The sequence below is a fragment of the Pocillopora damicornis genome, chromosome 11, assembly GCF_964200805.1.
Source record: "Pocillopora damicornis chromosome 11, jaPocDami1.2, whole genome shotgun sequence".
Classification (NCBI taxonomy): domain Eukaryota; kingdom Metazoa; phylum Cnidaria; class Anthozoa; order Scleractinia; family Pocilloporidae; genus Pocillopora; species Pocillopora damicornis.
This window is the reverse complement of record NC_142680.1, coordinates 2,348,071-2,365,650: the sequence shown is the minus strand read 5'-3', so window position 1 is coordinate 2,365,650 and position 17,580 is coordinate 2,348,071. Positions and strand designations below refer to the sequence as shown.

The window sequence follows — 17,580 nt, the reverse complement described above, 5'->3', positions numbered from 1 at the left end:
TGTTGAAATATTAAATTAACGTTGCATAGAATCCAATGGTATCGACCCTAACATATTTCCTATACTTCTTAAGACGAAAAAAGAAAGAAAGAAAGAAAAAAAGAAAAAAAGGTGAGAAATACCACATGGTGTACCAAGTGTCCGTTTTTCACTTGCAGTTTACAAAGCTATATTATTCTTTCATATTCCGGTTTTATTTTCTCTACGCCGTGCAGACCTATGTAGGTTTTCTACTGCATGACACATTCAACTCTCTGACTGTCTAACAAATCGCGTATTTTACGAACGACACTTTTCAATATAGAATGTCATGTAGGTTCTGAGATGTAAGACTGAATTTAGAAGACACAGGAGCCTGGCGATTAAATGAACAAAAGCACACAACGTGTTACAGTATAAGACGCCAACAAAACCATATTAATTAATTCATATATTGTTTAAACAGCTGATTAACTGATGTAAACCTATCTTATGCCACGTAAAATTAGGTTTTGTACCCTACAACTCATTAAAAAAATCTTTTATCTGAGTCGAAGCTTTGATTCCTCTTTAATCAAGAGCTCAAACGTTAGATCGCAGTTTACACTGACCAGATCAAAAGAATCGTAGATTTCTCTTCAAGTTGGGAAGGTTCGAGAAAAGTTTTCAAGCGGACGGATTGATTTTTCCGACGCAAAATTGTAATTCGGAAAAAAAGTTTTTAGAGACGACAAATATTTTTGTTGAATACACCTGTTATGAGTGAACTTCCGAAAAAGATGAGTCTCCAAACATTTTCAATTTTCATAGTATTTTTCCTCGTAAAACTCGAGTTTTCCTTGTCGACGAAACATGGTATAGTAGAAATCACTGCAAGTAATTATCAACGTTTAGTGATTGACGGAGACAAAGATGCCTGGATTGTCGCTGTGAAAGGTGCTGGGAAAGTTTCAATGGACGAATGGAGGAAAACTGAGCTTGATATGCGTGGCTTGTCTGTGCGAGTCGGAATAATTGATCCAGACACTGATGGAGCATTTTTGAAGAGGAAGGTAAACTGTTCGTTATTTCGTGGTCAAAGTTTATCAGTCATTTTGCGATTAACTCTGTCACTCCCAGGATCTCATTGGTAATTCTCTTTACTGTCTTCCATACAATTCTTATAATGATAGTTCTGATAATTTGTTATTAGATCAACTATTAATCCCCTAATTGGTATGGTTCCTTATTCTCAAAACTTACGTGGTTGATATTTGGACTGATATTGTAAGGAGAAATTCTGTCTTGGTCACTCAGAAGAATTAAAGATAAAGATTTATCCCCAAGGATAATACACCTCGTGTGCTATGAAGGAAATCAACGTGTCATACTGTTAATGGTAATCATACTGATTACACATCGTGGTCACAATAACGTCTGTTTTGTACCTTAGGGTTTCCTCCAGAGAGACAAAAAATATTCAGTGGCTCGTGTTTTTCCTTACGGTGGTTACAAAATAAAATCAGCGGGAAAGAAAGATGTGAAATCTCGATTAGAAGCCGAAACTGAGGTGCTAGAAAGTCTTCCAGATGAAACAACCAAAGTTTCAACAATGGAAGAACTACAGCACTGTGTGAGAAGAGGATACGCAGCCAAACCCCTCAAAATGCCAGTTTTGCTACTAACAGGTAACATATTTTTCAGTAGGGGAGGGAGGGGGTGGTGTCCAATCACTTTTTCTTGACAAAGGGGGATAGGGGTGGTGTGTTACCTTTGTACCCAACACCTCCCTAGCTAATAAAGCCATTGGTTACCATAAAATTGAAATGAGTGTGGGCCTTACGTATGTACTGCCCTCGCGAGTGCTACGGTTAACTTTCATGTAAGATAGTGTGTTTGGTCTAATAAAACAGTAGGGTTTACGTTCACGGGCATAAACATGTTTTGGGTCAACTCGGAGTCATTTTAGCCCGAGCCGGTAGATGATGGCTCTGAGGAGGGCTCAAAACAAATATATTCCCAAGAACATAAACTGTACTACTATTTATAGACTTTATATCACATAGGAAGGCATTGAGAAATAAGAAACTGAGAAAAAAAAGACGACAGAAGAGTCTGAACAGCCACGCGAGTGCGCAAGCGGGCTAAAATACATTTAGCCGCAATACCCGACAAAGTGATGGTGGAGAAAGATGTTTTTTGCTCTTGTCACGAGCGTGGGACAAAGAAAAAATTCTGAGTCCCCATGAGGAATCGAGCCTCAGACCTTCGGTTTCTGCGCTCCAATGCTCTATCATTGAGCCACAGAGACTCCACGGTGAGCGAGGTCTATTATGAAGTTCATACAGTGACAATAATTGGGTAAGGTTCATGTGTAAGGAGCTTGCTGTGTTTGTGCCACGCTCCCAACACAGGTGTACAAAGATAACAGTGAAAAGTCATAAAATAAACCCTCTACACCTCAAGATCGGTATTCATATTCTCCATACTGTTCTCTGTACATTTATTAAGGTGCTGACAAGGAGAATTTGTCTAACCATCAATAGTATCTTTAGCCGGGTGATCATTTCCTTTATTCTCATGACATTATTGTGTGATTCAGTGGTGATATTGTAAGGAGAAATTAGATGCTAGTCAGTCTTAGGGGTTAAAGGTTTAATAAATATTTTGATCCACCCTCACCTTTTTTTCTTTTTCAGACAAAAGTATCACATCGCCTGTTTTTCGTGCTATTGCCCTCAAATATTCCAAATATTTCAACTTTGTTGTCCTTCACAAGCCGAGTCAAGAGGTGTTGCACAATTTCCAACTAAGACAGACTCCAGCAATCCTGGTCATGATTGCAACACAAAGTGAAGACAAGCAAATCATTAGATTTAGCTCAGTGATTTACGACACCAAGGAATATGGTGAAATATCTTACCTTAATTTGACAAGATTTTTCTTCTCTGTCCATGAGAAGCATTGGCTAGACCACCCAGACGCCAAGAAATACAAAGGAAAAGTTGGCTTGAGAGAGTTTTTCATTGAAGACGTGAAGAATACACTGGGGGGAGAGTTTGAGAGTGACAGACCAGAAGATGAGAGTAAAGTGGCCAAAGAAATTACGTTCGAGAATCAAAACAGAATGTGTGCAGATTCTAATAGGGGCTTATGTCTCATCTACTTTGTGGATGGCAAGGACAAGAAAGGGGTCAGAAAGGCTTTGAAGTTTTTTAAAGATCTACGGAAAATGTCAAACGTCAGAGGTGAGAAAATATTTCGATCTATAACTAAAGGCATCTTGAAATGTTTCTTGTGAATGAGAGACGGCATCCGAGAAAAGCAGCTTTAGGGACATGATAGGTTTTTATTCTTATAATACTGAGTTAATTATTAGTTCCGATAGCGATGAAGAATGATACGTTTGTCTTACTTTGGAGAAAAAAAGCCCGCCATTACAATTATCTAGTGTAAAATAAAATATAATTTAAGTGACAATGTATGAAAACCTCAAAGGATAAAGGACAGGAATATCCCACAACCAGGTATCCCCTCTTTACCAGAAAGGCCTGCAAAGCCGCAGCACGCTGTCCCTAAAATAGCTTAAGGAAAAAAGCCACAGGACAACCAATAGCAGTAGGACTTTCTGCCTACGAGCTCCCTCCCTCCCTTCTCTCCCTCCCTCCCGTCCCTACCCCCCCCTCACCGTCCGTCCCTCCCCTACTCCCTCTCCTTTCTCTCACTCCCGTCTCCTCCATTCCAGAAGAGAATTGAATTAATCAAATTCGGTTGAAATTATTCTTAACGAGATTATTTCTTTTAAAATTCTTCCAGGTAAACCTGTATTCTATTTCTGGATTAACGGATCTTGCCATCCAGAATATGGTGAAATTTTTGGAATCTCTCCGCACAACCTTCCTATGTTGCTGTTTGCAAAACCAATGCAGCGGTTGTTTAAAACTCTGAGTGGACGCTTTACAAAGGAAAAAGTCAGTGATATTATATGGAATATATTTCTGGACCGTGAGGCATTGTCACCTTTTTCACGGTTTAACGAAATTCTCCCCGTCGACTGCCAGAAAGGGGCGCCTTCGAAGCGAATTAAGAGAGAGGAAAACCAAGATAAGAATATGAAAAGAAAGGAGAAGAAAAAGAGCGAAAAGTAAGTATAATTTAGAGTGTAGACATCAAAGTCGTGCTGGGCAATCACTCTGATTGGTCTAAAGAACTTGCACCATTTCTCGTCGAAACATATTTAAAACTGGAACTAATCGCTTAACTTTAACTCTTAACTGTCCCCCTCCCCCCTCAGTAAGTACCACAGACACCAACCATATCTTAAGAGGGGTACTCCTGGTCAACGTTTACCACCGGGGAATTCGGGTGGGGCTGAAAACACGGAAAAACAAGGGTGGGATTGTAAGAGGAAGAGGGAATGGTTGAAAAAAACGAAATTCATGTTTGTTTCGTTTACAGGAAAGCTTCAAGTAAGGCAAAAGATACAAAGGCGAGGAAGACCACGAGAGTAGACGAACTCTGACTGCTAGAATCTTGTGCTTTGTTCTGTTCTTGATGAAATAGATAGACTAAGTACTTCATTCTTGTCTCAAAATATTGTTCAATTTTTTCTTTTTCGTTACTTTGCAATTCTCAAGACCCGATATTGTAAGAGGCAACCTAAAATAAAAATTACTGACCACCACAACTTTCTCAAAGGACCAAACAAAATATAACACTTGTAAAAAAAAATTGATAATACTAAAGGTTTCTTCAAATTATAAATCTTGAAACTTTATTCAACTACCAGTTCATAGACATGTATATGTACAATAAATTATGAAACGATCAAGTAAAATTCAAAATGAAGACGAACTCTGGCCGTGGAACAAAAAATTTGTCCACTCCTTGTGTCAAAAGAGTATAGAGTAGTAGAGTATACAACTCACTAGTCACTCGCTAATTTTGAATTACTTCACAGCATTCAGTTAAATATACAGCTCCAAATAAAGATCAGTGTCCTTCCTTTGAGCTCAGCTTTTGTAAAAATATCTGTAATTCCTCTGAATCAATTCCATTTCTCTCCATGTTTCCCTCCGCACAACATGCACCAAGCCTTCTAATCCCTTAAAATTGTTCTTCATTTATTCGTCATTTCCACTTCTAAAATAGAGTGTCCATCGTAGTACTGCGATCCTCGCACGGTCTAAAACCGCTTGGAAAGAATCCATAGCTGGTCGGACATCAAGAGCGACAAACTCTCCACTCTTGTAAGCCTCTTCGTCACCTACATCGTAGTAATCGATAATATATCGGACTTCCCGGCCGCAGCGATCGACAACCCAGTCGTGACGATCAAATGGAAGCTCGTAACTGGGGAATAAAGGACGTTCAAATGTTAGCGCATGCATTTGTGTAAATTATATTTTCTGTTCATAAATATTATATATAATTCTTCTCTCTACGTGTAGAGGGGGAGTGTGGCAAACTATTGCTGTCCTTAACACCATGGCTTTGTGTTGTTATTGACCCTTTAACCCTTTCACTCGCACAAGTGACCAAGACAGAATTTGTCCTTACAATATCAATACAATATCAAGCAGACAGGTGTTGAGAATAGAGAAGAATATCAATCATGGGATTATTAGTTGATCCAATACCAAATTCTCTGAACTAACATCATAAGAATTGTATGGCAGATAGTAAGGAGAATTACTAATTAGATCTTGGGAGTGAAAGGGTTAAATCCCAGAAGTGATTAACATGTAACTTCTCCCTATCCTATCCACACGTTATTCTGCAAACAGATGATGAAAATATTCAAACTTATCAGGTTATAGTTGCTGTCTTGATCTAACACCAAATTCTCATGACTAATTTACAAGGAAATGTGTAGAAGCTTGAGGGAGTAATTAACAATCAGATCCTAGGAGTGATTGAGTTAAAGAGAAAAGGTTGAATTTTTTATCATGGAACCATAGAGTGACCTGGTTTTCTTCTTACATGAGGTTTCACCAAAATTAAAACAGGGGAGCACAAGAATGAAAACGGATCACTTTGTATACAGATGACCAATTCACCAAATTAAAAAGGTTCTATCCTATATATTAGAAATGAAATTAAGTTTGCCATTGACATAAGTAACTTCAAGTAAACATGACTTTAAAGAAAAATGCAAAGCCAAAGATTTAATATAACACACACAATTTTTTTGGCAAGGAAGGAATTATTATGTAGTCAAGTTGTCTGATCATCCAGGTGACAATGATCCGGAGAAGGCCTGTTGTCAGTAATAGTGACTGACATTTGGACAACCTGAGAGGAAGTCATCATCAGAGTCAAGTGAGGAGTTGTTGTCAGTCAAATGTACTACATCCAGTTCATGAAAACTGATTTGTCAGTTTAGCTGTAATGTTATTGGCTGTAAGACTCAAGTGGCGTAAGTTCATCTTGATCACAACGGTTGTTGAAACCTCAGTCACTACTACCAGCAACAGTCCTTCTCAGGATTATACCCACCTGGGAAATCAGACTACATGATTACACATTACCCCCTGATTCAAACCATTTACAGGAAGGAACATGTATTTAATCCTACCCCAGCCAATTCCGCATTCTTGCTCTTGGAGAAAACTCTTTTGCCTTCCCTTTAAAACTAAGCAGCCTGGGTGTTCCACACTCACTGGAAAAAAAAAAGTATTCATTACCATAAAAATAATAACTATTAATAAATGGGGAATAGCCAATATTTAAGTTTCCAGAGAAGTGATTAACCCTTTCTCCCCTAGGAGTGACTATTATCTAAATTCTCATTACAATATCACCCCTAAATTTCAACATTAAGTCATGAGAATAAGGAAAATGATCCAAAACTCATGACGCTCTTGATTATTAAACAAATTCTCCTTGTCAGTACCATAGGAAATCGGAAGAGGAAAATAAGGAGAATATGCATATCAATGCTAATGTTTAAGGGTTTAACAGGCAACTTCCCCTTATTACATCAATTGTGTTGAAATTATGGTTATCTGAAAGTGACCAAATTAACTGTCATGTCTGCATCACAGTAGCAACACAAATTTAACCATTTATACCTCACATCAGTACAGATTTTTTGTATTCTTTCTCCATAAATTTCCTTTGGAGAATTTTGTTAAAGAAATCAAGAGCTTCTTTAGCTGGCAAACATTTCCTTTATTAAAGAAACAGGTTTTTTTCATCTCGTCATAAACGTAGGGCAAAAAGGAAAAAGAAAAAACAAAGTCCCCATTAGGAATTGAACCTCAGACCTTTGGATTCTGTGTCCTGATGCTCCATCACTGAAAACTGTATGACAGACAGTAAGGAGAACTACAAGTAAGATCTTAGGAGTGAATTAGGATATTACTGCAATACAGTAGTAATATCCTAATGAGAAAGTAGAGGTTAGTTATTCTTGGAGGTTAACCCTTTACACCCTAAGATCAATATGCAAATTCTCTATACTGTTCTCTAAACATATCCTACAATGCCAACATCAAAATTGGAGTAACAATCAAGAACTTCTTTAGTGGGTGATCAGCTCCTTTATTCTCCTGACCTCAATTTTTGATTCAGGGGTGATATGGTAAGGAGAAATTTGATTCCAATCACTCTTAAGGGCTAATGGGTTAAGTATAATTATCATCCTACTTTGCATGAAGTGCTTCCCATTTCAGTATTTCCTGCCATGCACTCTCGTTGTTAGCATTATGAATCCTGATAATGTTGGCCATATCATTCGCCTGTACTTCATCCTCCTGCCATTTCCAACCCTTGCGTAACATTGCATTCCAAAACATTTGCTGAGATGGGTACACCCAGTTCTCATCCTTGCCAGTGCCACCTCTTGGGATGGAAGACACCTGGCGATTTATTGGCAGAGGAAAGGGCTGGCCTGGAGAGGGCTGTTGATTTGGTGGTGGCATCTACAAAGAGAGCAAATAACACTTTACACTTTTATTCAGGATTAATACTGTTGGGATAAATTAGATGGTGCATCACTTATAGGGATTGAAGGGTTGAGTAACTGCCTAGCATTTCTAAAGCATAGACAGGAGTGCACACATGGGATCCACCACTAGTGTTTTATTTCAGTGTAAATCAGGGTTTTAATTGAGAAATGTGGCCAGAGGATGTAAGTGTTGAGTATTTCAAGCGTAAAACATTTTCCATACCTTGCAAAATAACATGGCTGCCAGAAATAAAATTTTTGTTGACAGGAAAAAAAGTTAAAAATAGAATGAAAAAAAATGGAGACAAACATATTGTACTGAGTAGTACAAAGTATTATAACCAAATGCTCAAGCCACACTATAATTTGAGACCATAAACACTATGTAACAAAAATGAAAACAGGCTGCAACACGATCACCAAATATAGGTCACCAAATTCACGACTTTGGAATAAATTTGGGTACAATTTCAGTCACCAATATTTTTTTTTAACATGCCATGGCAACCAAATCAATAACCAAAGGGTACTAAAGAATATTTACCATGTTACTTGGATCCAACGCATCTGAACTGTTATCAAGAGCAGCACTATCACAGCCAGCTCCTCCGCTGATAGGACATTGGCTAGCTTGTAGTTTTACACTGCCACCTTGATGGGCAGGACACTCACTGACTGATGGCACAGGTGTACTGTGTTGGACTGGACAACCAGCAGAAGGGGTCTGGGTGACAATGGCAACACCGGCACCTGAGTCTGCTGCAACTGGTGCTGATGAGGTACTACCCATTCCTATAACAAAAAGAAACCACTGACCCTTTATAAGAGCAGCTGAAAATATTTACCAAAGAGTAAAACATTCTTATAGAAGGACACCTGCATACTGGAAAGTTGAAAGACTGAAATCATTAACCCTTTACATCCTAACATCAGTATGCAAACTCTCCATACAATGGTCTATACATTTCCTAAGGTGCTGACCAGGAGAATTTGTTTAGCAATTAAGCAATCAACTTCTTTAGTTGGTGACCATTTCTTTTATTCTTGTTGCCTAAATGTATGATTTGGGGATGATATTATAAGAAGAAATTAGGATATAAAATTAATTAGAGATCTTGTTCTTGTGTAAGTTTCAGTTGAATATAGGGGGAAAGTTTCCTAAGAAATTTGCATCAATGAAAGGGAGTGGTATTAAATAAATAAACCCCTTTGGAAAACATGTATGTCAGCTGAAAATGTAAGCAGCTAAGAGATTGTCCAAGAAGGAATATTTGGCCAGGAAGTAAAGCTTTGAGGACAAATGTGAAACTTTGGGGATCAAATAACTTTGTGTACTTTCCAGAGCAGTATTTGAGATAATCTTTTTAACATCACTGGCACATGACTCCACAGAACAAGCTCATTTTCTTCCATGTAAAAGTAACAGATATGAAAAAGCGAAAATCTTGGGCTGGCTTTTTCCTGCTGGCTTTGTAACTTTTCAACAGAGATAAACTGGGGGACAAATATAAGTGTAGATTGGGGTTATCATGTGATAACTGTCCCTTGATTTTGGACTGCACAACGTAAAGAAGCCAATGGAGTGGAATGAAAATTAATAGGTGGGTTATAAAATAAGATAATTTGGTTTCATCAACTGAGTTGATAATATACAATGGCCACTGCAATGAGTTTCTGAAGCTGACGTTTCAAGCATCATCAGAGTGAATGACAAATGGGTAATACTTGAAATTTCAGCTTTAGAAACTCTCTACGTTGGTCAATTCACAGTATCAACTCAGTTGACAAAACCAAAATATCTTGAAAGTTTCAGTCAGTTAACTAAGCAGAGGTGCAATAACAATTAACGAAAAAGCCTAATAGTTGATAGTAACTTACAGGAGAAATCACATGATTAGAACTTTTATAAAAAGAAATTACGATTTCTATTAATACAGAAAAACCAAAACCTCTCTTTAACTTTCGTTGAACCATGCATTGTAATCACTTTCGATCTGACGGAAAGTTTTTAAGAAATCACAGTAAAATTCACCAGTTTTCCGAGTATTTCTTATTGCAGTAGTCTAGATTTGATTTCCATGCTTTGGCTTTGGGCCACAAATCAGAAATAGAGGCTTTATTAAATGTTCAAATTTCCAGACACAATGCAAAACTGACAGATACGAACCTGTCGTGATATCGATATCGACAACGTGCAAGTAAGTTATGTCATTGCCTTTGGCTTAGACGGAGATCGCTTATCGCCGTGACAATAGTTTCTGTAACATAACTGAAGACAGATGAAAATTTCTTACCTTTTTACAAGCGAAACACAGCCTAAACTGTTAGAAACAACTTCAGTGAAAAGTTCTTGGTAATTAATTGCGCTTGGTAATTATTGCGCACGGTCTTGTTCCCCAAACTTCTACCCAGTCTTTTCTGGGTGGTTGGAGGCGGAAGGAAAAAGAGGTGGAGTGGAGAGGGCGAATGTACGGTGGCCCAGTCTTAGCGACCCACGTGTCACATCGCAAACAAATTGCTTTCATCAAATACAAATTGCTCGCATAAAAACCAACTTGTTCAACTGTACAAAACCCAAAATCGGACTCTAGTATCCAAAATTCAAAATAGGAATTTAGTGTCTCAAATAATTCATAATTGGACACTAGTGTCCGAAATCCAAAATCGGACTCAAGCGTCCAAATCCAGAATCGGACACTAGTGTTCAAAATCTGACATCAGCGTCCAAAATAAACAATCGGAACCTTGTGTCCAAAATCCGAAAAAGGACACTAGTGTCCGATTTCAAGTCAGGACAGGAGAGCCCGGTCTCCGAGGATGTATACCCAGTTACATAACAATGCTCAAAATGGTCCCAACTAACTAAATTGCTCCTAGAACCTCAACATCAGTCACTTCCACTGAGGAGACTCCCTTATTCCGGTAAATTTAACATCCAAGGGTCACCAACTTTGTTCTCGTCTAAAGTGTCCTTTAACAATATTTGTGGAAACGTGGTGGCCTGGCAGTTGTACCCAGGACTCCGGAACGAGTGGTCTGGATTCGGGTCCTGGACAAGTGTTATGTTCTTGGGAAAAACACTTCACTCCTTGTGTCTCTCTCCACCCAGGAATGAAATCGAGTACCGGCGAGCTATCAGAGAAGCCTGGCGAATATCCAAGGAAGAAGGTAGGGGTAGTAATTACTTACTAGGGATTGGAAAAGAAAGGAGAAGGAAAGTGTCTAAAGAGAAAAGCCAAACCTCTTGTCACTACATGCCACGGAAACAGGGAGAAGCTCCGACTGGGTGGCCAGCGGCTTCACCCTTTACACCCTAACACCAGTATGCACATTCTCCATACTGTTCTCTATACATTTCCTAAGATGCTAACAAGGAGAATTTGTATAACAATCAAGAGCTTCTTCAGTTTGTGATCATTTCCTTAATTCTTGTGATCTTAATGTTTAAATATGGGGAGATCTTTTAGGGAGAAATTATACGCCAATCACTCTTAGGGGTAAAAGGGTTAATTAAATTCAAGAAAAAAAAACACTTTTCAAGTTATAAATTCACCTTGTAATATAGATTAAAAAGCCTGATTCATGCTTTTTTCATGATACGTTGAATTTACTGCTTAAACACCAAAAAAATAGACATTCGTTTTAAATTTTTGGTGTTTTGTCTAAACATTTAATTCAACGAAAAAGTTGCTTTTGTGATACTGTACACTTTTTTTTTAACGATCCATCTGACAGGAAAGACGTTTGGCAAAATCTAACCAGAAAAACAATTTACACAAGTTTTTCTATATGTAATTACTTTCTGAGGTCTTCATATTCTGAGTTTCTTTTCACGGATAGCTTTGTAATGTCACCTAAGCTTATCTTGGCAACCTATAAGTTAAACACTCAAGTAAACTTAAGCTCGTCGTCTTAACGACAAAAATTTGACACACTGCCTGCTTTGTAAAGTGGTTTTGGATTCTTTTCTGTCTTTATCAACGGGAAAAGCCATTGTTTGAAATTTTACGAGACGTGACCTTACGGAACGAAGTCAAAAGTTCCTTAATGACATCAAAAGTTCGGCAAAAACATCTTGACGATCATAGACTTCATCTCAGGTCTTTCCATCCTTAACATGAGTCAGTTTCGTCGGCTTGGACGTTCAGATGCCCGACGGATTATTTTCCTGTGTATTCCACCAATCACGAACTTCTCCCGCGAACTCCTTCACCTCAGTCAAACTTTTCCTTCGCGACTTAGAATTAGCTAGAGATTCGGGTAAACTCTTTCTTCGTTTTGGTGACATCGAGACTTCTTCTGGAAACGTAACAGAATTCTTACGAGGTGTAGAAATGCTGCGCTCTGTTTTCATAACCGGAGGTGGGGCCGAAAGGAGAATCGCCGGTCCTTTTGAAGGGGATGACAGTGAAATATCGTCATCTTCACTGCTTTCGTGATCACGAATCTCGCGTTCTGTGTCACGGTCTTCTCGATCTTGGTCTTCATTTGCTGAGTGTTCCAAGCTCTCTACGCTTGAAGCTCCAGGGCTTTTATCAAACTGGAAACCGCCAGCCAATGGGATTCCTCCTTGCTCCAAATGTCGAATCCATTCCCGCTCGACGCGCTTCTTACGAAGGTTGACGAACCAGTCACGAATTGTTTGTATGGCAACTTCTTCCTCGATTTGGTATTCTAATTCTTCTCGCTCGAGCAGCTCCTCGAGTTGCAAGCTGCGGCTGATGTCAACAGATCGATAGGCTAGCACTCCTAAGACATCATGGAATGAAACATCACAGCCATTGCGAAGCTTTTCAATCTCACAGCACATGTGCTTGAACAAGAGCGACCCTGTGTCCACCTCTAAACGGCCTTTGAGTAAGCGAAGAACAAGCTTAGCTTGTCGGACCGATAAAACGCCTTTACGACTCTTATCCACCAAGTTCCAAGTCAACTGGAAGTCCTTCAGATCTGTGTTGCTTATAAGAGAATCTTCATCGCTGGAGTAGAAAAGCGAAAAATTCTCAATGATAACAGCGATGAAAAGGTTCAGGAAGACAAATGTTACGAAAATGTAGAACGAAATGAAGTAAATATGCGCTGCTGCACTGTTGCCGCAGTCGGTTTGCCAGAAATTCGGCCTATCAGGCGTTTCTGTGCAGTACGGTTTCGATATCATACAGTCGTGCATGATCTTATTCCAGTCCTCTCCGGTGGTGATTCGAAACAACAGTATCATAGCATAGAAACTTGTCTTGAAGTTGGCATGGCGATTTAACGCCTCTCCGTATTTGACTGTGCCGAATAAGATCACACCAGCGAGCGAGTAGCATACCATAATGATGATAAGAACAGAGATGATGAAGAAACTCTTTACTAGCGACATGACAACGGTCAACATTAACATCTTGAGCGTGTCGTGTTTACCAGCAAGCGTCAAGAAACGGAACAGGATTATCACCATTCCAAACACGGTGGTGACTGTGTACGGTATACCACTCCCTTTAAGAGAAAAATTCAGAGTTACCCACAACACTCCAAGGCTCGTCAAAAACAGGTCAAACCGGTTTCTCCGGCTTTGCCAGTATCCTTGAAATGTGAAGGCGATAATCTTGAGAACCATGTCTACAACGAAGAATATCGAACACGCCGCTGCAGTGCTGGTCAAGCCGTCTCGCAGGCGCAGGTTGTCTTCAGTGGTCCACTGAGCAATCGTAACAGTCAAGCAGATAACAACCACCAAAATGACTTCGATACCTTTGTATATTTTTGACTGTGTGGCGTCGAATAATACGGCACGAATCCCCTCTTTTCTCGGTCTAGGCGCAATATGAAGAGGTTGTGCGAGTCGCAAGCGCTTCTTCAAGTCTTGCCAGCGACGTTGATCAACAGTGAGAAGCGCGATGCCTTTGTTCTCGTTAAAATTCATAACAATTACTCCAACAAACAAAGTTAGTCCGATCATACTTCCAATGAGTACGTAAATGTGGACATACAGACTATACTCAGGAGACACCACTGCTTGGATCACATCTCGCACTTCCAGCCAACCTTCTAAGGAAAGAACTTCAAACAAAGCCAGAAATGCGTGGATGACGTTATCAAAGTCAAAATTTCTGGGTTTTTTCCATACACGAGGAACAAGGATTGTAGACGTCCCTGAAAGGTCGCGTAGTTCACGAGGTGGGGCGATCTCTATTTCGAAGGTTCCAATGCACTCCTCTCGGGTATTTTTCGTGCGATCGTTGCAGCTTCCAAATCTGAAAGCGAATACTTGAACACCATAGCTGGCAAAGATGAACATGAGCAGCAACTGTAGTGCGCTGACTTTAAGTATTTCTTTATAGCCACCCACCAGCTCGAGAATCACCTTTTGCATCTTAGGCACCAATGTGACAATGCGCAATGGACGAAGGCACCTTAAAACCATCAACACTTGAGCCCCTGAGCGGGCAGGTATCGGATGTGGTTGCCAGGAAACATAGACAAGTGCCACGAGGTACGTAGTGACGTCAAGGACACCCCCAAAGTTCTGAATAACGGCATTAGGCGTGAAGATCAAACCGTTCGCAAGGATTCGAACACCCAGTTCCAAACTCATGGCAACCACGAAAATGTATTCGACGACTTCTGTTGAAGAATTCATAAAGGTTCGCTGGGTTGGAGTCTCGAGCATCATAGCAATGCAAGAGATAAGCGTAACAATGATCATTATCCACTCCAGGTACGTCTGTGACGCGAGACACTTTTGAAGCCGTGCCATCGTGACAATGTTATTGCGTGACGCCCGCTCCGTATAACCAGGAGGAATTGAGTAACGCGCGTTCATTAAGCTCTGAAGAAATATCCGAAACCATGAGTCACGCGGCAGTGAGAAGAGAGGCTGGTCAAAGTAGGGATGATTCTCGCGAAGCTTGTCAATTTGAGCTTTCTTTTTCCGCTGAACCTCTTCACGTCTGACCCGAACCCACTGGATGTCGAAATCTCGCCCGATATTGGTGTCATCCTGATTCAACTGGGCGTGGAGACCTGTAGCTTGGCTGGCCATTCTCATGACCTGAGGATTACCTTGAGCTGGTTTCGGAGACGGAGGCGGGCGGCTCCGGAATCGCCTCGACGCAGATCGGAAGACTGACGTCGGCTGCTGTTTGTTGTTGTTGTTGCTGCCTTGAATTGCAGCGCTCCTCGGGGAAACTTCGGTAGGTGAAAGTAGCGCATACGTTCTTCGGCGATTGGAATCGTTGATCAACGCAGTAATACTCGACTGCTTGCGGACAAACTTCGAAAGCTTATCCACCTCAGATACCGTCGAGTTTAAAAGCTTTATAGGAATTGCAGTCCGCCGCCTTCTTAGCTGCGAAGTCTCCCCGAGCTGCTTTCGTGGATCAACAGCCAGTGCTGTTTCCACGCTAGAGCTGTCTATAAACTTCTTCATGAAACTGTCACGAATCTTAGGCGTGGAAAAATCCGCGGACATTTTAAACCTACTCATTTTGACAAGACGCGGGTCATCCCGGAAACGCTCGAAGACCCGAAGACGCAGTGGAAGTTCCTCGGTGGATTCTCGGCTCTCTTGGCCCATTTTCTTCTGTTTCATGATCTTCACCTCTTCGTCAAGTTCCAAGTTGTCCAGGATGACTGCAACAAATACGCTCATAATGATAAGCGACGAGAAAAGATGACATGCCAAGATGATTATCGCAACTAGAATCTTGGCAAAGGTGTTGGTAGTGGCATTTATAAGTCCATCTAAAACTTCGACCCATCCTTCCTGAGTAATAATCTGAAACATGGACTGGACTGACAGCATAAAGGTCCCGAATTTCTTGGGATCCAAAGTCAGAAAGAACTGCATACTGATCACGGAGGAAACCATGACGAAAAAAAGCGTAAATACAATGGCCGCTCCGAGCTTTTTTCCCGTACCAAAGATTTTTTCACAGAACTCTTGCAAACTCGGTATTGCCCCAACAAGTCGTATTATCCTCATAACATTAAAGAAAGCTAAGAAAGCAGCTTTCTCGGAGATCAAAAGTGGCAAAGCAAAAACAGTACTACCAACAGCTAATATAAACTCTGTCAATTGCATTTTACGAAGAAGGAAAGGCCGAAAACCCATACATGAGATCTTAAGAAGAACTTCCAAGTCGAAAAGTATGGTAAACCCGAACTGTGGGTATCTTCTCCAGGGAAACTTCAAAGCTGCTTGTACGATAGCATCAACCACAACAAAGAAGATCATTGTGTATTTGAAGTAAATAGAGTTAACTAATTGTCTAACAGGCAGTGGTGCGTGTCCCTTATGTGCTTCATGATCTAACGATACTAAATGCCAACCAGTTCCTCCCTCCTTGATGACCTGAGAAGCTAGTCGAGCCGAAGTACGCTTCGAAGATTTCCGACTATACATATACAGGCTCCGAATATCGGCAAAGGTTTCCGAGACGACAGCAATGAAGACGTTTTTCACGAGCCAGGCAATGAAGAAAATAAGCAACACAAAATAAACATAAACTAATGGACGAGATCGAAAGTCCGTCATTCTGTACATAACAAGAACCCAGCCTTCTTGAGTGGAACTTTCGTACACGGTTAAAATGCTGCGAAGAAAATCGCCGAAGTAGTCTTTGTCCTTTTTATTAAAATCGACAAAGACACAACTGAAATTTCTAGGACAAAAATAGCCTCTTTCACCAGTGTCATTATTGCATCGATGGTCTGTGAGTAAAACATCATTGTATGTAACATTATTCAAATCAGCACCGTTTTTCACGCAATAATAATTCTTTCGTCCAAATAATTGAACGCCGATGATTGAAGCGAATGCCATGAAGTATAACAAAAATAAAGTGACAGCCCAGATCTGTCGCTTGCATCGGCGAGCAACTGTCTTTGGCAGGCTTATTGTGATTAGAACATTGAAGAATCGAACAATAATAAGAGCTCTTGGGGCTCTTGGAATAGAAAATGCAATGTAATCTACCGGATCGGGAGAATGGCCTGAAATTTCAATTACTTGAAACAAGATCGATAGTATTATGAGGAAAACCATACTAGCGTTAAATATGCACTGCGGTTTCTTGAAGTAGGCCTTCTGTTTTTTCCATAGACCCCACATGTTTATCTGAGCGATCATCTCGGTAATAAATACAACTGCAACCACAATATCCAATACAAGAGTGATGTATTGAAGTGAACCGGATTCTTTAAACGTCTCCGGCGAATTCATTGCTGTAGAAGTCAGGCTGACTACGGCACACACTTGAACAAGACGCTGAAACCAGCGAGTTTTCACCCACCAAGTTCGAGATAGCTCGTCCTCATTCTCTTCATCATCTGTTCCTACAGATTCTGCATAAAGTGCTTGGCGAAGAGGCCATAAAGTTTGCGACGATGAATGTTGATCGGACTCGATTACAACAGACTGTCCTCTTGCTTCCATTTTGAAACGGAAATGAGATACAGTTTGTTTATAAGGCAAATATTTCCGACCATCAAGACGGAATATCCCGAATTACTACGGAGTTCTCCGATTGGATCAGAGATGGATATTATCATGATTTCAGGTTTGAAATCAATGCTTTCGTTTCAGATTAAATATCTCTCATTATCAGCTCATTATTTTAACCCAAAATATCGTTTTTAAGAGTGAAACGTACACGAAACAAATTTCAGCGACAAAGTATTGATTT

The 17,580-nt window shown here is 40.1% G+C and overlaps 3 protein-coding genes across 3 annotated transcripts; 1 reads left to right on the top strand and 2 right to left on the bottom strand.

Moving 5' to 3' along the window:
• Window positions 1-486: 486 nt before the first annotated feature.
• LOC113682936 (uncharacterized) lies at window positions 487-4,802 on the top strand. Its single transcript, XM_027200124.2, has 5 exons — window positions 487-1,031; window positions 1,412-1,646; window positions 2,658-3,206; window positions 3,775-4,102; window positions 4,417-4,802. The coding sequence occupies exons 1-5, from the start codon at window positions 738-740 to the stop codon at window positions 4,478-4,480; spliced, it is 1,470 nt and encodes a 489-aa protein (XP_027055925.2). The 5' UTR covers window positions 487-737; the 3' UTR covers window positions 4,481-4,802.
• On the bottom strand, window positions 4,706-10,530 carry LOC113682948 (holocytochrome c-type synthase). Its single transcript, XM_027200140.2, has 5 exons — window positions 10,204-10,530; window positions 8,454-8,701; window positions 7,609-7,883; window positions 6,536-6,619; window positions 4,706-5,310 (listed from the first exon to the last, which is right to left on the bottom strand). Exons 2-5 carry the CDS (start codon window positions 8,697-8,699, stop codon window positions 5,082-5,084), a joined length of 834 nt encoding a protein of 277 aa, XP_027055941.2. The 5' UTR covers window positions 8,700-8,701; window positions 10,204-10,530; the 3' UTR covers window positions 4,706-5,081.
• Window positions 10,531-11,556: 1,026 nt separating this feature from the next.
• On the bottom strand, window positions 11,557-17,330 carry LOC113682928 (sodium leak channel NALCN). Its single transcript, XM_027200115.2, has one exon. The coding sequence runs from the start codon at window positions 17,328-17,330 to the stop codon at window positions 12,054-12,056; it is 5,277 nt and encodes a 1,758-aa protein (XP_027055916.2). The 3' UTR covers window positions 11,557-12,053.
• Between the last annotated feature and the right edge of the window lie 250 nt (window positions 17,331-17,580).

Excerpts from the sequence above, each read along its gene's own strand:
- LOC113682928 (XM_027200115.2), bottom strand. The coding sequence starts at position 17,330 with ATGGAAGCAAGAGGACAGTCTGTTGTAATCGAGTCCGATCAACATTCA.
- LOC113682936 (XM_027200124.2), top strand. The coding sequence starts at position 738 with ATGAGTGAACTTCCGAAAAAGATGAGTCTCCAAACATTTTCAATTTTC. Across the intron at positions 1,032-1,411 it reads GAGCATTTTTGAAGAGGAAG|GGTTTCCTCCAGAGAGACAA; the intron begins GTAAACTGTTCG and ends TTTGTACCTTAG. Across the intron at positions 3,207-3,774 it reads GAAAATGTCAAACGTCAGAG|GTAAACCTGTATTCTATTTC; the intron begins GTGAGAAAATAT and ends AAATTCTTCCAG.
- LOC113682948 (XM_027200140.2), bottom strand. The coding sequence starts at position 8,699 with ATGGGTAGTACCTCATCAGCACCAGTTGCAGCAGACTCAGGTGCCGGT. Across the intron at positions 7,884-8,453 it reads CGTTGGATCCAAGTAACATG|ATGCCACCACCAAATCAACA; the intron begins GTAAATATTCTT and ends CTCTCTTTGTAG. Across the intron at positions 6,620-7,608 it reads TGGGAAGCACTTCATGCAAA|TGAGTGTGGAACACCCAGGC; the intron begins GTAGGATGATAA and ends TTTTTTTTCCAG.